The sequence below is a fragment of the Athene noctua genome, chromosome 13 (genome assembly GCF_965140245.1).
Source record: "Athene noctua chromosome 13, bAthNoc1.hap1.1, whole genome shotgun sequence".
In the NCBI taxonomy this organism is placed as follows: Eukaryota; Metazoa; Chordata; class Aves; order Strigiformes; family Strigidae; genus Athene; species Athene noctua.
In genome coordinates, this window is record NC_134049.1 from 4,845,537 (window position 1) to 4,873,060 (window position 27,524).

At 42.4% G+C, this 27,524-nt stretch overlaps 1 protein-coding gene across 1 annotated transcript in view; it reads left to right on the forward strand.

Moving 5' to 3' along the window:
• The first annotated feature begins 4,865 nt into the window (after positions 1-4,865).
• Positions 4,866-27,524, forward strand: part of TRPM7 (transient receptor potential cation channel subfamily M member 7) — a 61,798-nt gene continuing 39,139 nt past the window's right edge. The window contains exon 1 of the mRNA XM_074917651.1: positions 4,866-4,970. Within this exon, the coding sequence (XP_074773752.1) occupies positions 4,968-4,970 (3 nt within the window). The 5' untranslated portion in view covers positions 4,866-4,967. The remainder of the gene's footprint in view (positions 4,971-27,524) is intronic.

The following is a 27,524-nucleotide window of genomic DNA, read 5'->3' on the forward strand; positions in this document are numbered from 1 at the left end:
CATAATGCTCTAGCCCGAAGCTAACACCTAAATGCGGTGAAAGCACTGGTGCTGGTGTTGTGCTGGGTCTCACGGATAGAGGGGACCAGAACTGCACTGGTGATACCAAATCAGCTCTCTTATCTCTAAAGGCATGCTACCTCCCTGCTCCCTCCTTGTAATTACTTTGCACAGTAAGATGTCAATTCTATTTTAACAATTTTAACACATGAGAATTTAAATGCATACATTGCTTGTGAGATTGGAGTCTAAATCAGTTACAGGGGATAATTAATGACTGTTAAATTAATGCAAAATTAATATTTTGTACATTACCGTTCTGCTGCTCTATCTTGAATTTACCCTAGATTTTATGACCTATTTCTTGACTGTACAGCTAAGGCACTTGTTTCCTTTAGGGGAATACATCTTCTCATCTGTTAAAGCACAGACTAACTGCTTTTTGGTTTCAAAGAACCTTGGTATAGTGGAAAAGTATTCCTAAACCTTTAGGATCTTTTCAGAAGATGTGTAACTCTGGAGTGCACCACATACCAGCAAAGTAACCAGAATTTTTAAACCATTTAAAAACTGTGAAGTCATACACTTTTTGAGTTTTATTGTCCCTGGCTTCAGTGGAAACAAGGCTCCTTTTAGGTTGTATTTCCTAAGGGTTGAGATTAACAACAATCAGCTGTTTCTACTTCATCCCATTTTGAAATAGCATATTTTGAATTGATGAATGTTGTTGTTGTTGAATTGTGTTTGCAATGTTATTTGGTGTATTATCCAAGAGGTATTGGGCAAAATATTTTCACAAAAAACTTGGTAACTCCAGCACTATAAAAACCCTTTACAAATAACAGAGGGGACTTACAGATCCTGTTAACCTGTGTCCTCGTATGCTTTTTTACCTGACTTGACAAATTTTAAACTTTCATGTTGAAAAAATAAGTATTCTCAGTGTTTGGGAGCAGCACTCAGAACGCAAACTGGTGAGTTGCTGCTTTAGCTATAGCTAGACAGCTGATTTACCTAGATAGATCAGAAATGGACAAACATGTGGCCAAAAAAAAGAAAAAAAAGTTTTGGGGAGAATTCACCACTGTTAAAAGAATAAGACAAGTGAGTCAGTAATGCCTCTTTTCTGCCACAGATGACTTTAGTAAGGGACAAAAATGGTTTCTACACAGAATCTCTTTGACCTTGAGTAGGGCATTAACTAGATCTCCTTATCAGTTGGCATTTGCATCTGATTTAACTACCTGAACTCCAGCACATATTTTGACCAACTCTTAAGAACAGCTGCAGAATAACAGAGCGTGCCTCTGGTAGAACTTTTTGTGGAGTTAAACAAAAAAAAGTCAAAACCGGATAACTTTTATCTAATAACTCACTTCTCACAAAGGGGAATGCTGTATTTTAATTTTTTTCTGCGCATGAGTCAGTATTTCATCTACATGAGGGTGAGTGAGCAATCAAACAGGCACATCCTAGCTGCTGGATATTGCAATATTGAGATAAGGGCTTTCTTAGAGAGGTTTCTTATAATCAGTGAGATCAAGTTACAGCTAGTTTAATGCGATGTAAAACCTATGAAGGTTGACATCACAACTTTTACTAGTTCTGGTGATGATAACATCACAAACTCAACATAGAGTGCCAGTGACAGACTGATAGTTTAGTTTGAGATATAAAAATGAGATATAGGAACCACACAGCAAAAGGAATTTTTTAAAAACCAGTTATGTTCCATTTTAGATAACAGAAGCTTACTTCAGGTTAAGGTCCTTAAATGCAGTAAGGTACAAAATAATGCTTCATTATTTCCTTCTAATTCACAGCTGACAGTTGTTGATTTCGAAGGAGATATCAGAGGAGTTTTGAGTTGACTATTGGTGTGGTTGGAAGGTAACACTTAGAGTGACAAGTAGCAAATATTTATCCTACTGCTTAGCCCTCTAAGGTTGAGGTACGGTGATGAAAACAAGATTTAACATCGGAATGAACAAGAATTCACTTTTTTGGATGACTAATGCTGCTAGCTTAGGGTCTGATCACGTCATGTTCTGTATGGCAGATCAACGTAATAAAAGGATAGAAGGTGACTTCCTTGTGCCATGTGCCATCTCTCCCAGGTCACAGGGATGTATTTCACTGTGGTGCTATGTCCTGCCCCCCCCTTCACAACACTGAAGGCTGACGCTCTCCCAGACAGAGTGAGGCAGAGAGGATGTCGATGACTCATTTTCCCTTCATTTTCTTCACAAGCTGTTCCAGTGAAACAATGTGCTGTCTCTCCATCTAAGCTTATCACAAACAGTTTAACTCTCAAACAATTTGATGTCAATCTCTTTACAGTTTTGCAGGATCAACAGGAAAAAAGGCATGGAAAATTCCTCACCTCAAGCATGTTCTCCTAAAACAATAGCTTGTACCAGAGAAGTCGCATGCCCAGGCTGGCCTCCAGCTACTTTTTCCCAATTCACTTGCTCCTTCTAGCTCTTGAATTTACAAATATTAAACTTAGAGGCCAACATGATAACCGTGAGAATCAAGTCATTACAGCCCAAATATTGCTGTGAGATGAGATGAGGGACCTAATCATAGAAGAACTTGCTCGTTAACTTCTCATGGGATGTGAGAAGGTGAAGTTTAAATAATTAACTAGAAATGGGAAAAAGAAAAAGAGAGGAAGCAGGAATGCGGTAGTTTGTCAGAAATGCCTTATAGTGTTAGCTGAAGAATTCAGAAATCCCCCATTTTCTCTGCTTTCCTTTGGAAAGTTCTTAAACCAACTCCAGAAAATTTTACCGGGCTTCCACTTCTTCTTGTTCCGTAAGCCAAGAACCAGCACTAGCACATGGGAATGCGGGCGGGAACAAGTAGCTGCGGATCAGCACGCTTGGGATTTCTGCTGCAGTAAGAGAGTGAATTTAGCCTGATAGTTGTGAGATCTTGTACCCAGAACTAATTTAAGTTTTCCCTGGAAATACCCGGTTTTCCTATTCAATGGAAATTAAGAGTCCTAGGAGCCTAATTTTCATTCCTCTGTGAGATAGCACAAATTCTTCTGACCTTAACTAAAAGCAAGCGTTAGGAGTTCCCCTCCAGCAACACCCTAATGTGGAGCTGAATGCCCGCAGTTGCTTGGGTCTTCGCAAATTTGCGCCTGTTGTTGGCAGCAAATGGTTCTGCTACAAATGGTTCTGCTACCAGAATTCAGTACTGCGCTCCTCTGCTGACTGGCTGTTCACACGAGGACGTTTTGTTTCTTGTTTCATCCTCAGTTTAAACTAGCAGCTGCCAGTTCTGCTGCTTTGTTTTTTAATGCTTGATTTTTTTGATCATCCCTTTCTCACCGTTGCGGTGGGTCTAGTAAACGTGGTGGCGTACTGAGCCTCAGACTTACCCTCAGAGGCCGTCTGTGTCACACCGAGGCTCCGAGTTTTGGACTGTGCGTGCAGAGCTCGGTTATCCTGCGAGGCACAAACCCATGGTTCAGGTCCGAGCGCACGCTCGCCTGTCTCTCAGCCCAGCGCGATGCGGAGTTAACGTTGGCTTTCGGCAGCAAGGGGAGACGGACGATACCTGCTTCAACATCGTGTCACAGCAGCGCAAATGATAAGGCTCCGCCAATGAAAGATTTGAAATGAATCTGGGTGTTCTGAGTTTATACAAAATTACCGCTCTCGGCTATGGCATTTTAGAAATGGTACCAGGACCTCTGAGCCTGATTTAACTCACTTTTGAACCGTATTTCCATTGCAAAGGAAAACACTGAGCCATCTAATTGCATATGTCTTAAAGAAAAATTAATACCATTAACATTAGACATACATTTCTGATTTTTTTTTTTCTAGGAAGTCGTTATTTTTCCTATTTAAGGAATAAATTTTTGAATCCAAATTTTGAATATTTAAATAATTTGAGCCAAATCTTCCCCCCCCCCCCCCCCCCTTACAGACGCTGTTTGTGCTAGTACACTGTTGTAAAAGATACGTAATGAAACCTGTAGTGGAAATTACTCCCACGAGTAATTTGTGATACCGATTCTCAAAGTTTGCCGATTGCAGACACAGACAGCAGACCAGGCTCCTGCGCTGGGCAGTTCCTGATCTTATTGAAGAAATGCGTCCTCGTCTTCCCCCCCCTCCCCTCCAAGCATGAACTTTCCTCTACTTTCGCTCAGGCCGAGTTACAAAATCTGTTTGACACGACGTTAATGGCGGCACTGCCACGCGTGACCACGGCCCGCGAGCAACGCTCGAACCCGTCTGCACTCGCTCTGCTCCCCGTTGGGCGGCTGAGGTGATGGGTGAGGCCGGGTGACCCCCCCGAGGCACCACTACCCGTGATTTACCCACGCGCGGCCCGCTCCGCCGTGACATTCCTCGGCCCGCGCCGCCGCGGGCTCTGGGAGCGGAGCGTCCCGCCTTGAGCCGCGCGGGTCCAGCCGGCCCGGGAGGCTCCGCTCGCAGCGCCTGCCCGCCGGCAGCGCGCAGCCATCTTCGGGGCACTTCGGGAGGCGGCTCAGGGCCCCCCCCCCGCTCTCCCCCGCCCTGTGGGCAGAGGCCGCGGCCGCCGCCGCCCTCCCCTCGGCTCCCCGCCGCCCTGAGGGGGCCCGGCGCGGCGGGCAGGGCGGCCCCCTCCTCCCGGGGGCGGTGCGCGCTGACGCGGCAGCGCCGCGGCTCTCCGCCGGCCGAGTCGCACAATTATGAGAAAGGGCCGCCGGGCCGAGGCTGCCGCTAGCGCTGGGTCCCGGTGCGGAGCCGAGGCAGCGCCGTCCTCCTCTCCCCGCGCTTCCCCTCGCCCCCGGAGCGCTGTCCTCGCCCGGCTCCTCCCCAGCCAGCCCGCCGCGGCCGCCGAGCTCAGCCCCGATAGATGGAGACAGGCCCCGCCACCGCCGACGCCGAACCACGAGCAGGAGCTGCCCGGCGCGGGGAGAGCCAGAGTCGGCGCCGAGACCCAGCCCGGCCCTGAGGAGAATGGTGAGGGCGGCGGCGGGCCGGGGGGGGGGGGAGCGGCGGGCCGGGGGCGCCGGCCGCCGGGTCAGACCCGTCCCGGCCGCCCGCTCCGGGTCGCCGCCTGCCGCGGCCGTCCCGCTCCGGCGCGGCCGCCCTGGCCCCCGGGCTCGCCCCTCGCCGCGGCGGCGCTGCCCAGCCCGCCCCCTCCGGGGTGCCGCGGCGGAGGGACCCCGCCGGGTGTCACCTCCGGCCCGGAAGGGGAGGCGCGGGCTCGGGCCCGTCGGCGCGCGGAGCCGCGGCCGCTGAGGGCCGGCGGGGCGCCCCGGCGTCACCCCCCTCCGTGCCCGGAGGCTCCCGGCGGCTCCCGGCCGGCGCTGACCCCGGCCGCCGGGGCGAGGCTCCCGCCGCCGCGCGGCATTTCTGGAGCCGCCTCGCGTGGTGCCCGCGGGGCCGAGCCACCGCCGCCCTGCTGCTGCCGCCGGCCCGGCGCGGGGCCGGCCGCTGCCCTCCGCCCCCCCGGGGCAGCCGGTCCCGCGGCGGAGGATCGTGCCCGCCCGCTCAGTGCTCTCTGGGCGCTGCGTGGGGTTTTGTCCCCGCACCGGCGGCGGGCTCTGCGGTTCTCGGGATGCAGCTCCTGCCCCTCTCAGCTTCTACCTGCTGAATTTTTACAGTTTCTACGCGTCGCCATCTACAAGGGAGCGCATAAGCCTTACGAAGAGGTGTACGAGCTTCTACAAAGAAAACACAGTTTTAATTCCAGCTCTTTTCTTTTTCTGGCTGCTGATCGGTTCTTTATCCCTATAACTTTTTTCCTTAATTGCTGTTTACAGCGTTTACCCGCCATATCAAATGCTTTTAAATAATTTTGAAAGTCTTAAGTGTGGGGCGTAAGTCTGTGGATTTCTGCAGTCTGCTCGAACTTCTAGTCAAATGCTTTATTTCATTTTAAATAAAGCCGTTTCATTTCACAGGATACTGTTCAAAGCCACAGGGATTCATACCCACGAACCTTCCCTTTCTGGCTGTATCTGTAAGCTGTGTAGAAATGTGGGCTGTCTTTTTCTAGAATCTGCAAATCCAGCACTCTTCTAGGAAGAAGCTGAAAGTGCAACCTTCCCTTCTGACTTGAAAGAGTACTTGGCATCTCCCACTTGTGTGGTACTTGCTCTTCTCAACTGAAGGGCTTTTCTTTAGTGTGGGGAGGGTGATTGTTCTGGTTTTGGGGTGTTTTTTTTTTTAGTTCTGGTGTTTTGTGGGTGCTGACATAGCCTAGGAACGTACAGATTGCTTTTAACCGTTATGGATTTGTAAGCCGATCGTAGCTTTGCAGTTTTTCTGGCAACGTGATGTGTTTGCAATGTGTTATACTTGCCACGTGTTTATCAGGTATTTTGAAACCGCTGTTTAACAGGTGTTTTGTCTGAGTTGAATATTGGAGGTTTTATGCGAGTTCATTTTGTTAAATATTTCCCTGCTGTTCCACGATTATTTAGCAATTTGGAATAATTGCTGGACAGTGTCCAACATTAAATCAGGAATTATTCTAAAGAGTGACTTGTTCAGTGTGGCAATTCCGGGAGTTCAGTCTTTTTTTTTATGTGTCTGTGTGGGTGAGATAAGTGTCTGCTAGATCATCCTTCATACCTTCTGGTATGAGGCCATTCTTGACTTTGCTATTTAAAGTGGGGAAAAAAAAACCTTTGTGCATGTGGAACTGTTTAGGCTGGTTTTGCACTGTTTGTACCTTAGTTTCCTGATGTGTTACTTTGATTTTTTTTTTTTTTTTTTTTTTGCTTGCTTGCTTGCTTGAGCTCAGGAATGGAAGGGTAATTTTCACTTGTCATATAAAGGCACCTTGAAACTTCACCTTGCATTTAACAGTTATCTTGCTTATATTTAAAGATACTCTATCAGATTGTCTACCTCCCTACGCGGATTACCTTGGATAGAGGTACTCCATTGTGTTTTAAACTTTCATTTATTTTCTTGTCCCTTGAGGCTCTGTGTAACTCTAGGCTTGCTGCCTTACCTTTTTGTCTTATCACATCAGTCCTGCTTTCTCTGCTCTGCTGGTGATAGACTGCAGCATCCAAACTCCTCTCATTTTCTCATAGTTATCTTTACCACTTGCTGTGCTTCCCTTTCCTGGAAGCTTTGCACCAACACCCAAACTTTTCCTGCTTCTCTTTCATGTCCCTTCATGAGGTGCATTTCTATTAACTGTTCACTCCTTGTGGACAGTCGTGAGAGATGAGTATTTTCTAAACAAACCAATGTTATTTAGAACTTAAATAATTGATGGTGACATAATAGGGTTTGGCCATATTGGTCTGTTGATTTTTACACAAGTAGTGTTGCAAATACTTCTCTAAGAGGACTTGTCAAAAAGTGTGTCTGAAGGGAAGCAGATGCTTTTATAGTGTAAGTCTTTTTCCCAGAAAGACCTTGATTAGCCTAATTAGTACAATACATAGCTATACTAGCAGTGACAGTTTTACTAAACTTCTGATGCTGTCAGCATATTGTCTGAAGCCCACATTTGAAGTTCCAGGCTTTGAAGACTTGAGATTGGATTTTGAAATTGTGGCTTATGCTTTGAAAAATAATGACAATGAAATTATACTTGTCATGCTAATATACTTAACCTGAAAAATGTATCTCTTTTTTTTAACAGATATTTATTTCTTTTGGAATCCCTCATTTCCGTTAACTCTGTCTACTTTGGCCGCAATATTTGCGTGCCACATTAATTTGCTGAAACAAGTAACATTAGTTCTGTTCTTTTGTCCTACTTTAAAAAAGGCAAACTGACAGTAAAATCAATGTGTGTGTTTTTCAGAACTGAAGTTTTGCCTTTGAGGTAAATGTTTCTTGTTTCTAATGTGAATAATTCTGTCTTGGTGCATTTTAGCTTCACTGGTTGAAATTCCAGCAGCTGGCTTTGCAGCAGAGAAGTTACAGAATAATCTCAGTCTGTGTGTATTTGGATAAGATACATGTATGATTATTAAAGATAATGTCACTTCTTCACTCTGATACTGACAAGTAGTGGTGGCCACTGACAAATGGGTCTATATGCTTCGTTATTTCTACAAAAAATAGTGATACTGACCTGACCTCTGGTAAAACTTGAACAAAGTTTGTGGCATGCTTTCTTCATGTTCCCTGGCCTGAAACCTTCTTTGTCCTCTCTTGTATTTTCTGCAATCTTGTTATTGTCTTTGATTTGATTTAATCCCATCTCTTTTGCTCACATAATGGGAATGTGCTGGTAATAGTGGCATGTTAATGTATCGTGATACGATCTCTACCAAAAATGATCTACCCAATCCTTGGTTTCTGTTATTTTTATTACTTTAAGCTTAGCTTTTCTTTTACTTGAACTGTATATGTTTTTGTATTTCAAGTAATAGCAAGCTAATCTGAGAGAAGAACAGAAAAAGTAAACCCCCAAAACCTTTTTATTGGCAAGCTTTGCTTCCTGACCTGGCTTGGCACAGGATTAGCTGAGCATCAGTGCTGCTGCACAAGAGGGGAGGTAGAATGTGCAGGAGGTGACTAGTCCTTTTGGTAGCAGCTGGTCATTAAACCAGCATTGCCTGGCACGCCGAACCATTGCATCTGACTGGATGGCACCGCGGGCCCGAGCAGCAGTGTTTCAGAGACCGGTCTCATTCACAGCTGTTGCACTGACAGAGGGAATGTTATTTTTTTGAGGAGTGGTGAGGTTTGTTCAGCCTTTTTTATACCTGTATTTGGCTTAGGATGTGAAGTGGATGTGAGCCCTTTTAAAGCAGGGTGTGAGCCACTTTCTCTAACTACTGGGTTTGCTGGAACCACAGTACAGCTCGAGTTTGTTTTTCTCCGCAGCTGCTGTAATTCTCGCACAGAAGTAGGGACCACGCAGGTTGTCTAATCGCTGTTAGGTGAGCAGAGGAAATTTCTTACCTCTTGGTTCTTTCCAAGAAGGAAAGGCCAGTGAACTTCTGATGGGATAATGAAATAAAAACCAAGAGAGAAACTGGGATAAATAGCATCGTTATACTTAACTGTATACATTTTTTTTTTTTCCTTCCCAAGGATTGGGTGAAAAATGTTCTAAACATACGGGAAATACAGGGGGAAAAAATAACTGTGGTGCTGATAGTTCCTAAAAGCTGTCTTATGAAAGGACTAGGATATTTAACACTGGAAAATGCTTTGACAACATATGCTATGAGGATGTTGCAGGATAATAATATAGTGGTGGTTGATTACCGAGGAGAGTTTAAAGTATGGTAACAAACTGACAGCGTGTTAAAGCGAATTGAACTTGTTTATAAATCAGGCATTTTTTTTCCCTTAACTAAAGCAAAGTTCATATATTACTGAGGTGCTAGAGTACCATGGGATAAAGCCCTGGAGTGAAGAGGGGCCCAGAAAGCTGGTTTTTATTCAAGGATTGCCTCTGCCAAGCTCAGGAGCAATGCATCCCAACAAAGAGGAGGTCAGGTAAAAACACCAGGAGGCCTGCATGGATGGACAAGGAGCTCCTGGACAAGCTCAGACAGAACAAGAAAGCCTACAGAGGGTGGAAGCAAGGACAGGCAGCCTGGAAGGAACACAGAAACTCTGAGTGGCCAGGGATCAGGTTAGGAGGGCCAAAGCCACCTGATAGAATTAAATCTGGCCAGGGATGTCAAGGGCAACATTAAAGCTTCTGTAGGTACATTGGTGATAAAAGGAAGACTAGGGAAAATGTGCTCTGCCTTCGGAAGGAAGAGGGAGACTTGGTCACCTGGGATATGGAGAAGGCTGAGGTACTCAACAACATTTTGCCTCAGTCTTCACCAGCAAGGGCTCCAGCCACACCACCCAAGACACAGACGGCAAAGGCAGAGACGGGGGAGAATGAAGAACCACCCACTGTGGGAAAAGATCAGGTTTGAGACCATCCAAAGAACCTGAAGGTGCACAAGTCCATGGGACCTGATGAGATGCATCCACGGGTCCTGAGGGAAGTGGCTAAGCCACTGTCCATCATATTTGAGACATCATGGCAGTCCAGTGAAGTTCCCACTGACTGGAAAAGGGGAAACATAACCCCCATTTTTAAAAAGGGAAACAAAGGGCACCCAGGGGACTACATGCCAGTCAGTCTCACCTCTGTGCCAAACAAGATCATGGAGTGGATCCTCCTGGAAACTCTGCTAGGGCACATGGAAATGAGGAGGCAAGTGGTGACAGCCAGCATGGCTTCAATAAGGGCAAATCGTGCCTGACAGCTTTGGTGGCCTTCTACAGTGGGGTTACAGCGTTGGTGGGTAAGGGAAGAGCAACCGACATCATCTACCTGGACTTGTGCAAAGCATCTGACACTGTCCCACACAACATCCTTGTCTCTGAACTGGAGAGACATGGATGTGACAGACGGAGCACTTGGTGGAGAAGGAATTGGCTGGATGGTCACGCTCAAAGAGTTGTGGTGAGCAGCTCGATGTCCTGTGGAGAGCGGTGACGAGTGGCGTCCTCAGGGGTCGGGGCTGGGACCGGCGCTGTTTGACATCTTTGTTGGGGACACGGGCAGTGGGATCGAGGCACCCTCAGCAAGTTTGGCAACGACACCAAGCTGTGTGGGGGGGTCGACACGCTGGAGGGAAGGGATGGGCCATCCAGAGGGGCCTGGACAGGCTGGAGAGGTGGGGCCGTGCCAACCTCATGGAGTTCAACAAGGCCAAGGGCAAGGTCCTGCCCATGGGTCGGGGCAATCCCCAGCACAAACACAGGCTGGGGGAGGAGTGGATTGAGAGCAGCCCCGAGGAGAAGGACTTGGGGGTGTCAGTGGATGGAAAACTGAGTGTGAGCCAGCAATGTGCGCTGGCAGCCCAGAAAGCCAACGGTATCCTGGGCTGCACCCAGAGCAGTGTGGGCAGCAGGGCGAGGGAGGGGATTCTCCCCCTCTACTCTGCTCTTGTGAGACCCCCCTGCAGGGCTGGGTCCAGCTCTGGGGCCCTCAACATCAGAAGGACATGGACCTGCTGGAGCAGGTCCAGAGGAGGCCACGCAGATGCTCAGGGGGCTGGAGCCCCTCCCCTGTGAGGCCAGGCTGAGAGAGTTGGGGGTGTTCAGCCTGGAGAAGAGAAGGCTCCGGGGAGAGCTTATAGCGGCCTCCCCGTGCTTAAAGGGGCTGCAGGGAAGATGGGGAGGGACTCGTTATCAGGGGGTGTAGGGATAGGGTGAGGGGTAATGGTCTTAGATCGTGGATCTAGATTAGACATAAGGAAGCAATTCTTCCCTGTGAGGGTGGTGAGGCCCTGGCCCAGGTTGCCCAGAGCAGCTGTGGCTGCCCCCTCCCTGGCAGGGTTCAAGGCCGGGTTGGACGGGGCTTTGGGCAACCTGGGCTAGTGGAAGGTGGCCCTGCCCATGGCAGGAGGGTGGAACTAGATGATCTTTAAGGTCCCTTCCAACCCAAACCAGTCTACGATTAAACCTTATTTCTGGGAATTTCTCCATGTTGTTTTTGTTGTTTGATTTTTTGTTAAATGCTAGCAGTCACATCAGAGTTATAGATTGTTTAATATTTATGTTAGAACACTATAATTTTTTCCTAAAGACTCTTACAAACTCATTCTAACTCAAGCTGTTTCACGCATTTTCTACTGTTAGATTTTCTGAAATGTTTGAACTGTCTGTGTGTATGGCAAATATGAGTTACTGTATCCCAACCCATCTTTATTTCATTTGATTTCAGCTGGAGGAGGATGGTATGTGCTATGTGTGCTAGCATACCTGTTGATTTTCTACAGCTGCAGAATTTTGAGTTTTAGAGGCTGATTCAGTAATAAACTTGGTACTCTGTTGTGAGTAGTTTGACAACTAATGTTTTCACAGGATCATCCCACTTCAGGAACAGCTATTTTAAACCCTCTGCAAAGCTTTATTGCTACTTTATCTTCAACCTGTCCCTGGAGATAACTAGTTCACATTCAGATACAGCCCACCATGAAGTGCTTATTTTGTTTAAATGCACATCATGTGTTTTGCAAAGGGTATGCAACTGGCTAATACAGTTTCAAAGAGTATAGGTAGATGTGTGCATATAGTTTGTCTACATCTGAAAATTATCCACGTGTGAATCTTACCAGTGTCTATACTGCTAGTAATACAGTAATAATTTGGGAGGCCTCGTTTCGAGTGGGAGAGCTTTGGAGATATTTCAAGGTCTGTGGCAGCCTAGTGTCAGGGTTGGAGCCCAGAGGGCAACTGAGCACAATGGAGCTGCTCACTCCTTCCCCCCCCCAGGAATGGGAAGGAGAAAATAAAATCAAAAGGCTCAGGAATGGGGATAAGAATGTGAAGGGATGACTCACCTCTTATGGTCATGGACAAAAGACAGACTCGTTAGGGGAAGAGAAAGAACATCAATTTAATTCAAACACCACCACTTAAACAGAGTAGGACAGTAAGAAGTATTACCACATCTTAAAAACACCCTTCTCCCCCCCCCTTTTCCTATCTTCCTGAGCTCAGCTTTGCTCCCAATTTCTCCACCTTCTCCCCCCTCCAGCAGTGCAGGGGGTGGGGAGTGGGAGTTGTGATCGGTTTGTCTCACGTTGTTTCTGCTGCTCCTTTCTCCGTAGGGGGAGGACTCCTCACACTCTCACCTGCTCCAGTGTTTCCTATGGGAGACAGCCCTCCACAAACTTTTTCTAACGTGGGTCCTTTCCACAGGTTGCAGCTCTTCATGAACTGCTCCAGTATGGGTCCCTCCCACGGGCCACAGCTCTTCAGTCACGAACCCAACACACCTGGTCAGGCTTTTTGCTTCTTACTCATGGATCCCAAAGCCTGGTGTGGATGACTTCCCATGCTGTTGGATTCTTCCTTTAGTTGTTTACTACTAATGAAATGAGATTTAAAAAAACCCAAACCCTGCAAGTTCTGAAAATTGACATATTTCTATTAAGTTCTGGTTTGCTGATTTTTATTTTTCGTTTTTATTTTTTACTGACAGCCTGAATACAGTAGTTTATTTTTGGTGTCATAGACGTTCCTGCTTGAGAATACTTTCTCAGTTACCGCTCTAAATTAACTTAATCTAGGTGTTCAGTCTTTCACCATAATATAACTGTAATCTTCAAAGCCTGGGAAAGTGTCTGTTACAGCTTAGTCTTCAATCAATGGTTATTGCAATTGAATACCAGCCTTTGTTCGTGGGTTGTTCCCACTTACCTCTACCCAAAGAGGCACTTATTTTCTTAATCTTATCTTCTTGATTCTTGTCACCTTTGCTGAAAGACAAACAGAAAGGATGTTTTCGCTTTGTTAGTCCCCTGACTTGTGCTGGGTGCAAGATGTCCTTGGCTGGCGGCTCTTATCCTAATACCTGCTAAGATTTTCTAATCCTAATACTGCAAAGTGGTAATCGGGTTTTGTGAAATGTGGACTTGGCAAACTTGACTTTTAAAATTTAAATTTATGCTTTCTGCGAATGAATTTCTAGTTATGCTGTTAGGAATACTGTGTTTCTCAAGCATTTATTGCCTAAAAATTTCTAGACTCAGACTAGCGCTTTTAGAATGAGTATTACTTAGCAGTCCAGATCTTCCCACTATTACTCACTTCATTGACAATATAATTCCTAGGACTGACCTAGAGTGCTTGAGGCGTGGATGCATGTGTGTTGAAGGGTAATAATCTCAGATACAGGGCAGGGTTGATGTTCAAGTCCATAGCATCTTTACTAGCCACTCCCAAATCTGCCAAAAGCCTTCTTAAAGGTGTGGTTGTAATCCAGTCTAAACTCTTTTAAGACCTGGCTATCACCCATCCGCTGGCCCTTTATGCTTCCCTCTGTGCTCAGTCACTGTTTCGGGGATCTGAATTGGGTAAACATCTAATCACCTTTTTTTTTTTTTTTTTTTTTTGTGTGTGAGGATTATTTCGTTGGTCATTTCCCTGAATCAGCTCTCCATGTGACTGCATAAATGCTGGTGCTGGTATGAGATAGGGTGGGATCATGTGTAGAGGCTTAGGAAAATGAGTTTGTGGCACCCCTGACTTTACATGAGCTGTGAGGCTGGTTTGGAAGCTTGCTCCGAGTGCTTAAAAGAGTTGACTTGTGCCATCATATTAGTAAATGTTTGGTTACTCTGTACATGAGTGTTTTCGAAGTCCTGCAGCCTTGTGTGCAGGCATGGGTGGAACTGTGCCATCACAAGTCAGGTTCTGTAGCCTCTTCAAAGTGTAAACCAAATTGCATTGGAGACCTTGTCAATTGTACTGCAGGCATGTAGTAGCTATGCTTGAATGCTTTTGTATCTAAATTTTTCTTTACGGAGGATGTTTTTCTTGACCTTTTTTTCTGAATGTGTGCTACCAGATGTAAGGTAGCTTTTTTACCAGATACGCTGTGCTGTAGTCTCTGAACTGAGCTGCATCACGATGAGTTTGACCTCTCCCATCAAGTTATTTCTGTTGGCAAATGATCCACTGCTGGTAACTTGTCTTGCATAACAAAATATAGCTAGATTCTTTTTTTCCCTCTATGTTCTTAACATGCTGCTTATTTTCTTTTTAGTGCTATTCCCATTCCTGATTAACTTTCTCAAGAAGCTGAACCTATTCCTTTGGGGTAGGAGAGAGTGAAGCTGTATTCTACTGATGTATCAGATAGAGCTCAGCACGCAGCCATGTGGCCAGGTTCAAGGACAGTCATGCTGATGTACGACATGGTTTGTGTAGTAAACTCAATCAGGTGTACTAGTTTGTAGCTAGAGCCAGTCTGAAAAAGCTCATTTTCCTTTCAAAGCCTGTCCCTGTGGCTGCTGCAGTCATGCAAGTATTTAGTCAGGAATAACTTCAGTCACCTGAATAGGTTAAATTATGTACGTGCTTAAGTGGCGTGATTGGAGCCTAAAAATACCAGTTGTGTAATTACAGAACTGTTAATCAACTTTCTCTTCAATTATAAAAATCAGTTAATCTACAAGAGTAGGTGCAGTTAATGATGTTTTAAATGTCAGAGTCTTACCAGCTTCTCCTGTGTTCCCTGGCTGTGATACTGTCAGAACTGTAGTTTTTAGGATTCAGTTAAACAGCAAATTTAATAAAACTTCAGCTGAAGGTATTAGAAGAGTGCATGGCTGAGGGTTATCTTCTGGCCAAAAAGCTTGAGAGTGATTGATCTTGAAGGAATTCCTGCTCGTGATAGTAATCTCACAGTAGGGAAAGAGTATTGAATCACCGATACCGTAGCTGACAAATATCCCAGACAACTTTCTAGGAACTTAGCATCGTCTGATGTTGCAATGCCTTTGGATGCAGAACTAGTTGGAAGAGGCTCTCACACTCCTCCTGATTTCACAGGCTGTAGTTTACCAACTTCTTAATTCTGCTGCTGAAGATGTTCTTGGGGTTATGCTGCAGACGAGCCCACAGGACAGCCCTGAGAGCACTTGCTTTGGCCTGTGTGAGGGGCACTAAGCAAAGATGTGGAGGTTGGGATGGACTTTAATCTTTTAAACTGGCATTAACTGGCCTTGCAGCCAGAGGCATTGAAAAGCAGAAATATCCCCTTAACTAACCTTTGTCCTTTTATTCAGAAATGCACTTGATGAAAATGCATGCCTTTGCCTCATGAAGCAATTGCTCTGTCTTATTCTTGTTGTTTTGTTGGGTTTTTTTTTTAAATAAAAATCTTACACAGAAAAATCCTCTAAGTTTTCAGCTGAGGAAAAAACACAGTTTATATGCATGTAGTTTTTCCTACCTCTGTATGTAGGGGACTCTTCACTCTTAAAATTCTCTAATTATTTCAAATGCATTAGTGAAGCAAGGTGGTCTTTTTATGTTGCTTATATAGGGAAAGATGGCAGAAAACACTCATCCTTGTCACGGTTTGGGCTGCCAGCTAGTGTTACGGGTGAACATTCTGCAGTGATGCAGGCTGCTAACAAACAAGTCATTGTTTGAGTGCATCATCTTGTGTTTGGTGTTTTGTAGCCCGTGAGAGAAATATTTGGTACTAAGTATAATCGTAGTACTTTGCTGGACAACGTGATACAGTAAACTCTGGGCTACACTTTCTTCCTGCTATAGAAAATGAGCAAGACTGAGACTTGTCCTGCCTTCAGAAAAATCCTGTTTTCAGGTTGTAGAAAAATGTTTTCTGGTCACATGCGTATAGACAATCTGCAGAATACAGGTAAGGCTTGGCAGAGAGGGGGAGGATTATTCTCAAAAGCTAATGAGGCAGTGAGTCCCTAGGCTTGCTCAGTTGAAGACTGAGGGGGATTCAGAGCAGCTCTTTCCTCTCTGCAGAGAGGATGCAGAAAAATTAGCACTGCTAAGATAAGGTTAGTCTTTTTGACTGTCCTCTTGGGTGTCGTTACTGAATTTTTCAGTTTTTTTCTGAGAAATGTAAAGATCTTGCATGTAGGACAAGAAAAATCTTTTGTAATTAATGTTGGGTTTTAATTATACCATCAGTTAGGAAAAAGCATCTTCTGTGCCAAATGAGAATGGGTGCTATTCTCAAACCCAGGGTATCTGCCCACCTAAAATGTGACCTTAGGCAACACGTTCTTGCTTCATTGGCAGCTCTCCAAGAAATAAAATAGTACTGTCTTATCTTCCTTTCCTTCCTGAACATCAGGATACAGATGCTTAGAAAGATTGCCGTTTTGTGTGACAGATCTGTAGTCTTCCTGGATGCCTGGAGTGAGTGTGCTTTGGGGGATTATTTTGATGGACCTTGACAGTATGCTTAGACCAGTGCAGCTGTTTTGCTAACCCAGTATCTTACTGCTACCTAAGGGGATGTGCTATTTCCCTTGTCCCACCCTGATCATGGCCATGTGGTCCTTTCATGTGCCTTAGTTTTCTGGCCAGTTTGCATCTGAATCAGTTCATTTTGATATCAGAGCTACCTGCTCTTTTTTTTTTTTTCCTGGAAATAATGTGCTGATTTAGGGAGCTCAGTCACTCACCAAAGGGCTAGTGTGCAACTGCTGGTGGGAGGGAAGTCGCAGGAGAACGGGTGGGAGGGCAGAGTAGTAACTTGCTCAGCTTTTCTTCTCTAACTGCACCCTCGCTGTATAATTGAAGAACTTCATCTGTTAAAGCAAATATTTCCCCTATGTATCTTGGCTTTGCTCTGTAGCCAGGACTTCCACCTCACTGTTGTCTTTTGTTTCTCTAGAATGAGTCTTCACTCCTTACACCTCAGGCTCCTCTGTCCTACTGGGGGAAAGTCCAGTACAGCTTAGGCAGGCCTTTGTGCCACATACCACTCAGCATTGGTGAGTTTTACTGGAAGTGAGTATGCTGGAAGAAATAATAAACAGAAAATTCAAGTGGTGGTGTGATCTCCCAATACAATTTAATTAGTTATTCCTTCCGACCCCATAAAAACAAACAAAAAGAGGTTACTTTATTTCCAAAAATTGTATATTTAATTTCTGAGTGATTACTTAGGCTTTCTGGTATTTAACACAGGTGTGTTGCAGGTAGTTCAGTTCTGTGTGTAACCTGCAATTCTGCATCGATATTTGGTGGAAGACCTGAAAACTAGTTTCTTTGATCTGCTTAAGTAGAGGACACCTATGTCACTGTGCAATAAACACAAATTAAGAGATAAGATTGAGACAATAAATTGTACATCCTAGGGATGTACAACCTGCATTGCTTCATTATACTTTCAATTAGTGAACAGTTATTTTGAATGGATCTCTTTTTTATGTTTCAGATTTTTTTTTTTCTTGACTTGATCTTTCTTCTATCAAATATATTGAGTTTTCCCTGCTAGAGCAAAAAGGGAGTTTTTGTCCCCACAGATTATTATGGGTTTTGGTTGATAATGTCCAGCTTGATGAATCAGAGTATCTCAAGTCTATACAAGTGTTTGATAAGAGTTTTGTGCTTTTGCTTTGAGATCTGAATACTCAGCTTGGGGATGTGAGCTTGCTGAGGCAACCTTGGAAGACAGGGAGAAAGGAGGAGCACCAAAAGACATTCTTCTGTTTCCCTCTGCATTAGAGCTAGCCAGAGCTAGGTTTAAATCAGTAGTTAGGCATTAGGATGTCTGTGCTTGTATCTTCATTAGCAATGCTGTGTGCATGTGAAGGATAGTGTGATAGGAAGCTTTGTAGTGCTTTTGGTAAATGGTGCAGTAAAGTGGTACATTTTAGTGGCCTGAGCGTTGACTTGGAGATAAAATGAATGACTTTTATGTTCTCTCACAATACATTGCATTGTGTAGGTTTTACAGCTCTGGTGATAATATTTAAAATAAATATTCATGAAGAGGAATGTAACAGTGTAGTTGAGACTTTCAAAACATGCTAAATAATAAAATGGTTGAATGCTGATGGGAAAGTCACTGTAAAGAAGTTTCAGCAGTCAGTATGGGGTTGTGATGGAAAGCTCAATTTTTATGTAAGTCTAGCCTCATGAGAGATCAACAAAATAAGACACTACTGCTCAAACAACTGTGAAATTTTTTTTTTAAAGTGCTTAAATAAGCATTGTATAATATTTCAGACAGTAATTACCTGCTTTCACATTTGCTTAAATAAACTCAGTTAAGTTTCTTTGCATTTTTCTAGAGTAAACAGAAACTAATTAAATCGTTTTAGTGGGGAGATGTATCTTCTGGTAAGAGTTTAGGTACATGGATGTCTCTAGAATGCTGTCAGGCTGCTTATGCTTGGTGATGCGGGCTGTACTCAAGGTGCACTCTTCAGCAGTTGTGGATCTGGCTGGCTCTGTTAGCAGAGCTAGTTCTCTGTCTTGACAGGCAATGAAAGCGTAACTGAATCTAGTAGCTCTTTGTTAGTGAGCTGAATGCTTAAGTCTTTGTAATTCTACAGTAGGTGAACTGTACTAGAGCAAGTTCTTTTTCTGGCATGTTTTTCTCCCAGCTCATCCTACTTTCTGCATCCTATTCTAATCTCCCAAGAGTCTGGTCACCGTAGAGAGTTGACCAAAATGTTTGCTTCCCCTACTGTAGCTAGCAAATACTGGCACATTGGTGTGCACATGTGTACAGGCCGGGAGAACATGGAGAATAGGAGTTAAGAAAACGTACCCCATCACACCTCCACGATCCTGTCTGTGAGCAATGTGCATGTTCCCCTCACCAAGGAAGTAAAGGAAGTTCAGGGGTTGTATGACTAACTTCTTTCTCCATCAGGCATCAAGTCCAATGCTGATATTTTAATACTAGCCTGGAACCGGCCTAATATTAGTTTTCTGCTCTGAGATGACTTGTGTAACATAGAAAAAAAAATCACTTATTTTTTTGTTCACTTGTACAGCGAGTACCATAAAATTCCAAATCTGTTTCACGTGGTTCTTTGATTGCGTGTTTGCTGATGGGCCTCTTTCCTAATGTTAGTAGTTTCGATTATAAAAATAAGTTGGCTTTCCCTGATACTGTGTCTAAAGATAAGTTATGAAAAATTTCATCATACTTTGCAATGCTCTGGTGGTGTCAACTATTTCACATGCACACTAGTATGTTCTCTTGCTCTTCCCTCTCACCAGAGAAGTGTTATTGATCTGTAATAGTGTAAATGCAGGCCTGAGGCTTCCTGTTTTGGGTTGGTTTTTTAGATATTCAAAGGGTTGTCTGAGGCTAGCTATGTCAAAAATCCCTTAGTGATAGCAAGTTTCCATTGCTCTAGTGAGTTAATAATAGGCTACTTAGCAGGCACCAAAATCTTCACTGTGACTATAGAGAAGTACCCTTCTTTGTACAACATGAAAAATAAGTCAGATCTGTAAATGGAACAGGCTAAGGAAGTGGTAGAGCAAGACCAACAACATCCACCCTTCCAGCTTGCTTCTGTAGTTGTAATGTGCTTCAGCACATAGTGCATTAATCAGATGTTCATGCACTTCATCAACCAGAAAGGGAGGACCTTCTTTAAATCTGAGCTCAACTGAAGCTGAAATACATCCTTTGCACTAGGTAAAGTGAATTTGCAGCCTGTATGCTGCCAGAATTGAGCTTTTTTCATCTGGGAACAAATTGGAAGCAAGTTGAGGGTAGGATTAATTATTTGGCTGGTCAGAGGACCTTTTTCCTACTGCTCTATTTCCAGAGGTGGCCACCACTAAGTCCTTTCTTGCATCTGTGATTTATATTCCTTGTGTGATGGGGAAGGGACTGCAAGTTGCCTGGGGAAGACAGCCAGCAAATCCAGGCCGTGTGAATTGTTTCACCTCTGAAAGTATGCTCCAAGCCTCATTCCTTTTGAAATAAATCCGGAGTTTATAGGATTGTCTGTTCATAACACCTTGTGTGGCCTGTGCAAGGTAAGCCCAGCACTTGCCAGAAATGTCGGGGATGAACCAAACTAATTCATTCATATGAAGGATAATGTGGTGAGTCAGGAACTGCAGAGGTTTTCGCAGCCATTCACCATGTGTCCCATCTGTCCTTGTGGATGGGACCGGGGAGAGTGGCCATAGAAACCCACAGAAATTATTTGACTGACTTAAAAAGCCTTGGCATCGCTTCTGTTGTGTGCTGGTGAGTAGGTATGCTGACTCTGCTTCCTGCTGGTCTTATTTCAGAGAGTGTGTGGGCTTGCAGTCTGCATCAATGGTAAGATTAGAACGACTTTCAGACTGCAACTAAATCATTGATGTTGAGAGAGGTGAAGAGGATGCAGATTATAAAATTGTAGCACTGGAGATACGGATGGAGAAGTAGGCTGTGTGTTTAAAAATGTAAGAGATTCGGGATTAGTTTATATGGGTGACTCACTGTATAATTAAAAATGGGTTTTGAGCAAGGGACCGTATCAGAAAGAAGCAGGCACTGTATGACAAGTTTGAAAACATTCCTATGTTCTTTTGCCATGTTTTTTTTTTTTTTGAATCTCTCATTGAACAAAGTGGGTATTAGAGTTCCAAATGCTGGCTGAAAAGCTGTAGCTATATTTTCCTTGCAGTTACTACCACACGCTCCCTGTCTATCCTTTTCTTTCAGTCATGGTTGCAAATTTAGGGGGTAAAGAATTATTTTCATCTCCTTTTGAAAACTCAGTGGTTTGTTGCTTCTAGATCATAGCTTTGGTGTATGTTTTGTAATACTATATGGAATGTGTGGAAATGTGATTGGTCTGGGAACTCATAGGAAGTCGTAGGTTCTTTAGAAGGTCTAAAATTTTTTTAGCTTGTTATTTCGTTAGTTGGGAGGATTGCAAATGAAAGCTATTTTGAAATCACTCTACTTAGTCCAGTTTACAGCAGTGAAACAGATTTACCTTCTGCTGTGTCTTTTCTTTTCCTATCAAAAATCCAAATTCTGTTGATGAAAACTGGGAAATAAAAATCTAAGTAAATCTTTATAAATTTCTCCCCCCACCCTGATACTCTGCTTTTCTGAAGGCATGTTCAGGATCAGCATGCCACCTGCTGTGCTGACGCAGTCTTACAGAATCTCTGGTTTGGGCTATTTTATTTAATTACTTTATCTGTTATAATTGGACATTTAAATCTGAAGGTGTTTTATTATCTCAGCTGAGAGAACGCCATTTGGGAATTGAGTGTGTCTTCTGAAATCAAGTGATGGTCTTCTATTGTAACCTGAGATCTCATACTGTAGAATCAGTTGTGAAATATTTTCCAATTATATCTTTTTTTTTTTTTTTTTTTTAATGCCCTGTATGGATGGTATATACATTTTAAGATTTAATACTTTCTAAAAAGGAGGAGTAATTTTATGACTGGTCTAACTGCAGAAGAGCATGTACCTTCACATGGGTGCCTAACCGAAATTATTAAAAATTTATTGAAAAATATGCTGGACTTGCTCTGAATTCCTATTGAAAGACTGTATTGCAGTTAGGAGATAACTTTCCCAATAATGTGGGTAAAGTCGATTGGGACACTTTTATTACATTCAAACCCAAAAATATTGGGTCTGTGGGTTTGATTCTGGTGCATCAGGATTAAAAATAATTACTTCAGAATGTTAAATCTGTATATGAATTTATGATCTTCTGAATCAAATGAGTCGACAAAAAACGTCCTCAAACAACTTAATTTTGTGGTTTGTGATTGTATGGTGAAAAAATTCTCACAGAAAAAATCAGTTCTCCAAATAGCACATTGGAATAATTTTTGTCAAGTTTGAGAGCACCGTAAAAATCCCTTTTGACGAGTCCTGAGTATTCCTTGCATCAAAACTGCGTGTGCATTGGGTGAGTTCAGTGGTGAACTGCCTTATGTCAGAGAAGAACTGTTGAAACAATAGCTACTCTGTTAGAGACCTGGATTTCTGTGAAAACTGTTCAGAGCAAATCTCCTGAACTGTTTAATAAAGAATAGGATTGTTGAAGGTTTGTTTTCGGCACTAAGGGAGCCATTGATATGAAGATTGGTATCTTTGCTCGCTGGCTCATTTGAGGTTTGCTTCTGAATACAGTGTGCAGGAGAATTGGCAGAAGGCTGTCTCTGAATTCCCCTTCCCTGCTTCCTCAACAGTTTTTATTTAAAATCAGTATTTTTTTTTTGCTGTTGAACAATGTATTTACAGCATTTTAGCAGTATTTTCAGTAGAGAAGTCTTTTGACCCAGAAAGCTAGAGCTCTTTGGTTTCTTATGAGTGAAGTGAAGGTAGGTGAACATTCTGCTCAGAACAGGATCTTCAACATAGCAGACACCTTTCGTGCACCATGGGGCTGTCTGTGACAGAGCTGGTCAGGTTCAGTGACAAAGAGGTGCCCCAGTGGGTTTAGGAAAAAAATAAATGAAACAACTTTTTCTTGTAGATGAGCCTAGTACTTGTTTCAGAATAATAATAATCCTGATGCGAACAGCAGGTAAAATATCTTTGCAAAAGTTTTAATTTATAGTGGATTAAACAGCTGTTTAAGATTAATGCACAATCCTCATTTCGAGTGACATACTTCACAGGGATGCATTAAAACAATCTGTATAAATATAATTTGGCACTGTGATAATATTTGGGCCTTTTTGTCTTTCTAGTATTGCATGTATCCATACTTCCTATAGAAGTTACTTTAAAAAAATTGGTCAGGCTGACTGGTATTCTAATTACTGATTCAGGAATAAATTTTGTAGGCTTTTTGTGTGTGTTGTGTATTCTCTGGACAGACAGCACTGTTATTCTTCAGCAGAGAGTCTTTTAAATATAGTTCATAATACTAGCTGGCTAAATGCTTTGTTTTCTTCCCCCCTTCCTTTAAAAAAACAAAACAACCCCAAACAGTAATTACAGAGGTATGTAATTTTAAATTGCAAGGAAAGTAAGTAAATTAAATGTCTGGGGTTTGCTGGAGCCAAGAGTTTAAAACAAATGTTAGCAAATGTATGTCATCAAACTGCCTACCTTCTTTCTTTCTACCATCTGCATATTTACCTAATGTTAGCTGAAGTTCTGAAGACTTTCCTCAAATGATAAATGTTTCCTTGAGGAACTGAGTTGTGCTCTGCTAGCATTTTTAATACAAAATTGTGGGTATTTTATTTAGGAAATGTAGACATAACTGTCTTTTGGAGAACTCCCCACCCCATACACAGTGGCTTATTTACTTAGCTCATCCTGGGATACACTTTTTCATTATCACTCAGTTAATTTGTACTAAGAACAAGTCCAGGTACTTTGCCTGGAGCAGGGTTCTTCGGGTTTTACGGGTTTGAAACCCCTGCTGGAAATCTTTGCAGTGAGAGCTAGCATGCGTTTTATTTATGGCACCTTTTCCCCCAAGAAGTTTTATGAATTCTGAACTGCTTGATATGCATTAACTTAACCGGATATCATACTCATCCTGGTGGTTTGGGTTTATTAGACGTATTGAGTATAAAAGCAGTAAGATAAAGGCTTGTTTGGAATTTCTGCCTGTCAGCTATAGCTGCAGGAGCCCAGTGCTCTAGGGGTTAGCTGACTGGGCAGGGATCACAGTTCAGTCCCATGGTATAGCACGTGTTTGGCTAATGGAGTTGGGTTTCTTAGATAAGAGATCCTCTTGTAAATCACCAAGAGTGTGCGCAGTATGTATAGTTACATAAAAAGCAGTAACTTGTCAGTGGACATTTCCTTGAATAGACAAGCTAAAGGACGTTCAGTAGTACAGAACATCTTTTAGAAGTGTTTTGAAATTTATCTTGTTGGTTCTAAGCGACTTAGACAGATAGGACTGCTCTGCAGCAAGTGCTAGTTTGAGTATTCCTGCTGCAAACAGTTTCCACTGTATCTTCTTCTTTTCAGGCTTGCTGAAACTTTCCATGTATTTTCTTTTACCTAAATGGAAACTTAAGCTTTTTGGAAAACTGGAGGCGGTGGGGAAAGAATATAGAGTCTAATTATTTTTAAATAAAGGACAAATCAAATTGGAAGATCTTTTCCTTTAAAAAACTATTGCATATATTGAACTGCCATATGGTGTAAGCAAAGATTTTGAAAGATGAAATATGAGATGCTGTAGAAAGTGATATGACTTCTAAATTTGAAACTGAGGTCTATGCAATCAGTAATTGAAATCTTTATTATCAGCCTTCCACAGAAGTCACAGTTTGGAATATTGTTTTTTAATCCAGGTCAGGTTCCTGATCCAGTGGGTCAGTTTTATAGAAAAATTGTCAGCAGAACTGCTGGGTTGCTATGCTGTGGTCAAGAGGGATATATTTGGGATAAGTTAAATTTTCGTTTTGTAACAAATACTCTATAATTTATGAACCTCCAGCAGTATACAGTATCACAAATGAGTAGAAAGAATAAACTGGGATCTTTTTGTATATGAACAAGTTCATAATTGTCAGCTATACAGTATATTTATACCTGACATACTTGTGTTCATTGAAGGTCATGCAAGTTATTTTGAGATCTTGCCAAACAGGAAGGCTTACTTAATGTACAGAAAATAGTTCAGACCAAACTTGTTGAGAAAACTTGGAGAATTTCACAATAGTTTGATCAGGCTTTGCCATACTACCGTATATCAGTTGCTGTCTTGCTAGAACTCAGTCATCTTATTATTTTAATATGTTGAATAAGAGGCTTCTATAAACACTTAGGTGAGTTGAAGTGGGGGGTGATAGGTGTTGGGTTGTTTTTTTTTGAGACCTGATCTCATACTGTACTTTGACTACTTCTTTTCATTTGTAACCTGCTATATACAAAACCTTAAATTATAGTTAGCTTTGTGTTAAAAGTTTCATTCTACAAGAAGACTTGCTAAAAATATCCATCATTAATTTTAGTAAAAATAATGTAAGGAATTTCTTGCATCTTGAACAGGTACACTTCAGTAATTTCTGTTATTGGTTCTTTGTAGTGCTAATGCTGTTACTGAATCAAAAATAGCTAATATTAAAACGGCTGTGGTAAAACTTCTACCTTTTGTAAGAGGCTGTGGAATTATTTTGGCATTTGGATACTTCCAGAAGTCAGAAATACCATGGTTGGGCATATTCTCTTGAGTTTCTAGTTCAGCAAATACTTGTGGAAGTTTTGTTTCAAATAGCAGTTACAATTATTCCAGCACTTGTGAAAGTGTTATGAAAGGATTTGCTTATTGTAAATAGTTTAAAGTATTTCCTTTAATCGTGATCCCAGAGTGAGTATATCTCTTCTAGCTTATTGAATCAAATCTATGTACTTTTTGTTTCTTGAAGTTCTTTCAGAAGTACTGAAAAACACAGTGAACTTTGTCTGCTCAGAAATCAGTACAACCAGAATGAAATATCTTGCATAATGCTCCACAGCTTAAAGACTGAGCAAAAACCTTGTTGGCTACATCAGGACTAGCACTTAGTAGTTACTGTAGTACATCTTCCAAAAAGTAGAATTGAGGATGTTTTGGTGTGCAGACAAGATCCTGCCAACATTGACTGCTAAGACGTCTTAATGTGGTGAAATTTTCATAGATAACTCACATGTAGGAAAAAGAGAATGAAGGTAGTTCTGGAGTAATATGAATTGTATTAACAGTTTTCTTGTAAGACATAATTTTTACTTAGCTTAAGAGATTTGAACATGGGAGAGAATCTGGAAAGCGAAGGGTTTTTTCCTCAAGATGCAAGTTTGAAAGGAAAGTAAGTAAATAGCTGAAAAGTAGCTCATTATATATTGATACTACTCGTGGTTTTTGCTAAAATCTGACCATATGCTTTTGGGGGAGGGTTTATAGTGCCTTCCCCCACCCACTTGCCTTTTTCCTTGAATAGCAGCACAGCGGAGCTCACTGTAGAGCTCCTGACCCATGTTGCCTGTAACCATCATGTAAGGTAGTACACCACCTAAAATAGACTGGCAAAGCAGATCAGTCAGCAGAAGTTGCCCCATTACTGAAAGCAGAGTTTAAGAGGTCTAGTTTTGTATGCTGCAGAGATGATTAAAAAATTTGATAAGAGTAGGCAATTTGTCTGAAACAGTCTGATAACTTGCATATCCATTTTTGACTACCGACTTGATCTTTTTTTTTAACTTGATCTTTAGCCAATAAGGAAGTATTTTTTAGAGCTAATTGCTGCAACTAATTTATCTTAACAGTGTCCTCTCATCATCTTCCTTTTCCTGGTCATCACAGAAACATTATGTAGTAATAGTTCTTACAGGGAACGCAATACTGGGTGTCAGTTGCTCCTACATTTTTAGTGTGATCTTTATGTGTTTATGGGAAATATCTCTCAGTTACTCTGTTCTTTTCTTGGTTTGCCTTCTTTTCTCTTTTTTTTTTTTTTTTGTCCTTTCTTTTCCCATCTCTAACTTGAAAACAGGACTCTCTAGTTAGCAAGTTCTGTATAAAATATGTTGTGATAAAGGTTAATTAGTGTACATGAGTGCTTCTGGAGACAGTCTAATTTTACCAAATGAAAAGTTCCAAGTATGTTTTAATAACATTATGGAGCCTCCTCCATGAAAACAGCATAGATGTATCCATGCTTTACTGAAAATACTTTCACTACTGAAGAATAGAGAGAAATCCTTGTTGAGTGAATAAAACTGTACATTCTGTAAGATAAAAATTAACCAGTGGTTGTTTGGGGTGTGTGTTTTTGTTTTTTTTTTTTGTTTTTTTTTTTTTTTGTTTGGGTTTTTTTGTTGTTATTTTGGGGTTTTTTTTAGAACCGTTCATTATGTAAAGTGGTGTTGCACATTGTGAGTGTTCCTTGTCCCCAGCTTTGATCACCACTTAATAATAAAATAATACTGTGTGGAGCGGTTGACGCAATTACTTGTGGTTTATATACTTCAGATTTCAGTATCTAGCATGCTGTGCCTGTGATAACTTGCTTCAAGGTGTGGTTTTAGCCAGCTGGCTAAAACATTTAAATATGAAATTACTCTTTATTTTTTTATATTCTAGAGGCTCTGCAGAGTTCATATTGAAGCTTAAACTACTGCAGTGTTAAAATAATGGTCTATACAAGACCTCAGTTTAAAGAAATGAAGTACAAAAAGACATACCCATGTAAACAGTGGGGACTCTCAGCTAAGCAGAAAGCTTCCAGAATTGGGATTCATATCACAAAGGCTAAGGCTTAATGGTATTAAAAAAATGCTATGAGAGGAGGAAGCTAAGAATTTGGACTACTTACTATATATATTTTTAACATATA